This window comes from Phocoena sinus, chromosome 1 (assembly GCF_008692025.1).
Source record: "Phocoena sinus isolate mPhoSin1 chromosome 1, mPhoSin1.pri, whole genome shotgun sequence".
Lineage (NCBI taxonomy): Eukaryota > Metazoa > Chordata > Mammalia > Artiodactyla > Phocoenidae > Phocoena > Phocoena sinus.
In genome coordinates, this window is record NC_045763.1 from 138,052,832 (window position 1) to 138,056,763 (window position 3,932).

The 3,932-nt window shown below is 56.1% G+C and overlaps 1 protein-coding gene across 1 annotated transcript; it reads right to left on the reverse strand.

Moving 5' to 3' along the window:
- Positions 1 to 666: 666 nt before the first annotated feature.
- On the reverse strand, positions 667 to 2,334 carry ZNF648 (zinc finger protein 648). Its single transcript, XM_032630013.1, has one exon. The coding sequence runs from the start codon at positions 2,332 to 2,334 to the stop codon at positions 667 to 669; it is 1,668 nt and encodes a 555-aa protein (XP_032485904.1).
- Positions 2,335 to 3,932: the final 1,598 nt, after the last annotated feature.

Genomic DNA, 3,932 nt, shown 5'->3' on the forward strand with positions numbered 1-3,932 from the left:
GGAGCTCTTGATCCTGGCAAGTTTAAATGAACCTAAAAGGCTTCCTGAACCATGGTCAAGCCCATAGGGAGAAATTTTGTATATGTCTTTGTAAATGGGCAGATTCCTCTGTAAATATAGCATGTGATTGAAGCTCCCAGGGTGGAAACAGGAGAAGAGGTAGCCAGAGAGGAGGCACCTGTGAATTTTGCGAGTGAGACTCAGATTAGTTCCAGTTACTAAGCTCCACTGTGAAGAGAAGCGGGCTTCTTCTTTTTCAGAGGCTAAGGCTGTTCTGGATTTCTAGGATAACTGGGTCCTAAATATAGGACATAAACGCCCCTCTCTTTAAGATAAAGGCCTTCTCTAATTCAAAGCCATGACTCATAAAGACATTCCCCAGGGTAAAGTCATTTCGTTAGGAAAGTGAAATGCTGAGCCATTTGGATGGGTTTGAGTTACCCCCAGGAATAATTCGCTGCTTTGGAAGATTCCTCCATAGAGACCACATCTGGGGATTCCTTTATTTACATAAAAACGGAAAAGTACCTTTCTCTAGACAGGACCAGCCCGGACCTTCTCGGTATTTGCACATGGCTTTGAGGGCAGAATGGGCTAGTTTTTTTCGTCACTGCATCCGAGGTCGGCCATGTCTTCACCTTCCCTGAGAGTCAGCTGATGGAGCCCTCACTTGTCCGAGGAGGAGGGGATGGGCTCCTTGCAGCTGCGGTGCTTGGCTCGATGTCGTTGGAGGTGGTTGGAGCGGGTGAAGGCCTGGCCGCAGTCCTCACACTGGTAGGGCCTCTCCCCGTTGTGCACCCGAATGTGCTGGGCCAGCTCCGAGGCAATGCGGAAAGCCCTGCCGCACTCGGCGCAGAGGAAGCCCTTCTTCCCGGAGTGGATCTGTTGGTGCCGCTTCAGGGTGGAGGAGCGCGCAAAGGCCTGGCCACACTGCGCGCAAGGAAAGGGCCTCTCGCCCGTGTGGATGAGCTGGTGGCGCGCGAGGCGCGAGGGCTGCGCGAAGGCCACGCCGCAGTCGGCGCACTTGAAGGGCCTCTGGCCCGTGTGCAGCGTCTGGTGCTCGATCAGGTTGGAGGATTTGGTGAAGCACTTGCCGCAGGTGGGGCAGGGGAAGGGCCGCTCTCCCGAGTGCACGCGTTGGTGCTCCATCATCCGACTGGCCACGGCGAACTCCCGGTCGCAGGTGGGGCAGCGGAAGGGCTTCTCGCCCAGGTGCGTGCGCTGGTGGCGCAGCAGCGACAGCGGCTTGTTGAAGGTCAGGCCGCACTCGGCACACGGGAAGGGCTTGTCGTTGCTGTGCATGTTGCGCTGGTGTTTGCGCAGGTCGGAGGAGCGCACAAAGGCCTTGCCGCAGTCCGGGCAAGGGTAGGGTTTCTCGCCCGTGTGCGTGCGGATGTGCTTGCGGTGGTCCGAGGACCACGTGTAGGCTTTGTCGCAGAAGGGGCACCGGTAGGGTCGTTCGCCCGAGTGCACGCGCTGGTGCTGCTGGAGAGTGCCCCGGTGGGAGTACACCTTCCCGCACAGCTCGCACGTGTAAGGCTTGGCGCCAGGCGGCTTCTGGAAGGCCTGCCCGCCCCACCGGCGCTTGTGGGGACACGCCTCCCTCTGCCCGCCCTCCCCGGCGCCCGCCGGGTTCTGGTCCTTAAAGCCCTTCCGCACTTTGGCCAGTGCCTCTGCTGCCAGGTTGGCTGGGGTAGCCGACCTCTGGGCTGGTATATGTGTCTCCTGCGTGGAGGGGTCCCAACTGCCCGCCGCCTTGGGGACACAAGCTGGAGAGGAGCTGTCTGGGGACTTGTCTACCCCTTTCTGTGCACAGAAATATCTTCCAGAACCAGGGAAGTTGGATGGGATACCTAGAGCAGTGTCCAGGTTTGCCCTCCAGTCTCCATCATTGCCAGCAGGTAATGGGTCCCTAGGAGGTTGCACCTGACCAAACCCCTTGTGTGAGAAGCTGCTGGGGAGGCCACTGGGAGTTGTGCTTGCTCTGGGGGAGTCCTGAGTCAGGGTGACCTTTGACTCGTCTCTTTCCCAGCTGGCCTTCTTCCTAGGCATTGCCATGGGTTTCTTCCCCACAACTCCTGCACTAAAGGAGTCAGAGAATTTCTCTTCCTTTTTGTGGAACGGATGCTGCCATGGCAAGTCAGTTTTGTCCTGAGTCCCTTGGGAGCTGAGCCTCGAATGGGCCCACTGACCAGTGTCACCAGTGCCCCCTTTGTCTCCTGCCTGTCCACGGTCCTCATCCTCACTCTCCAAGTTCATGCCTAGTATCCGGGGGTCATAGCTGCAGAGAGGAGATGCCTCACCCTGTCCATCCTGGGGGTCCACCTGTGCCATATGTGCAGGCCCTTCTATCCCTGCTTCTCCGACACAGACCTTTACTTGGCTCAAGGTACCTGCAAAAAGGAAAATCACAAAGAATGGACTTAATCACCTTCACGGCCACGGGGACTGAGTTCTCACTACAGATCTGTGTCCAGCTGGTAGCCGTTCCAGCCACACTGCTGCCCCTCACAGGCGAAGGAGGAGCTGGGCCCTGCTGAGAACTCCACAGTCACCCTTAATCCTTTGGAGGTCCCACTTGCCCGAAGCCCCAGGAGACAATGTTGTCAGGATGGCAAGCGTGGGGCATTTGTTGAGTGCCAGCTGTGCCCTGCCCTGCCCTTCCCAGGGGCTCAAACACCAACTGCTAGCCAGGTGGGTTCTCTGTGAGCCTGGGGAAGAGAGAGGGCAGGAAGCAAGGTCTGGTCCTCCTCGGACCTCTTAAACTGCCATCCTGGTCTGGAAGCTGAAAACCAGGCCGGCTCTTGCCATTTCTGCTGGGAGTGCAAGCCTGCCGTCTCTTGATGGTGGCAGCTGGGACTGCCTCCCAGGCACTGGACTGCGTGGGCCACCCCTTCCAAAGATAAGAACCAGCCCCTGGGAGAATGGGGGTGAGTCAGGAAGACACCAGCGTGTTCCCAAGAAGAAACCCAGCTGCCTCTCACTGCTTAAGGGGAGCTTCTCAGGCCTTTGCAGTGAAGAACCCCCTGCTGCTGGGCGGGGTAGACACATGCACCCAGGGAGAAAGGGATGCCCACCAACAGCTTAAAGTATCTCTGAAGTACTGCTTCATCTTAACTGTTCATGAGAATGTAGATTCTATGTCATGTCTGTTTTAACATAAAAATAGTGTTTTAAGTTACCTTCAGTTTAAACGTTTAACTTTTCCCCAGGTGTGCTGTATTTATCCCATGGCCTCATGTATTCCTGGCATACCCCCATAGGCTCCCACGGGTGTACATACCCCAACTTGAAAAGTATGGACTTAGGGTTTTGACAGCAAGGCACGAGACAAGGGAGGCTTTGAGTTGCATTTTCTGATTGATTTTATTTTAGCTTGAAGATACAAAGAAAGCCTGCTGGGGTTGGTTAATAAGGATTGTTTGTGTGAGTTTTACAGGAGTTGCTGGAGTGAGAGACAGGCTACTGAGGGTCTCTGTGGAGGCTGGGGGTGGGGGGGGTGGGGAGTGGGGCAGGATGGGGTGTAGGTGGGAGAGGAGCAATTTCTGACCCGGGGGCTGAGTTTGCTTTGCTCTGGAGGGAACCTTCTGAGAATCCCAGAGAGCAGTATTACTAGCAGTTCCATTTTCTGGACAAATGTTATGAGCCCGGCAACGTGCTGAGCATTTCACAAGCATGACTTCCTTTAATCCTCCCGGCAACCTTTAAGATAAGTGCTATTACTATTATAGTAGCCTTTCCATTTTACAGACCAGAAAACGGAGGTTTTAAGAGATTACTCACCTGCCCAGGGTCACACAGCTCCTAGACAGCAGCCGTGGCGTTTCTGACTTCAAGGGGCTGCCCTAGCTCCCCGCTGTGGCCTCCACGCTGAGGCCCTGCCCCGGGGCTGGGCCCTGCCCAAGAGCAGCCCCAGCATCCTGGGGTGGGGA

What these genes read in the sequence shown, in the direction of transcription:
- ZNF648 (XM_032630013.1), bottom strand. Translation starts at nt 2,334, where the DNA reads ATGGCACAGGTGGACCCCCAGGATGGACAGGGTGAGGCATCTCCTCTC.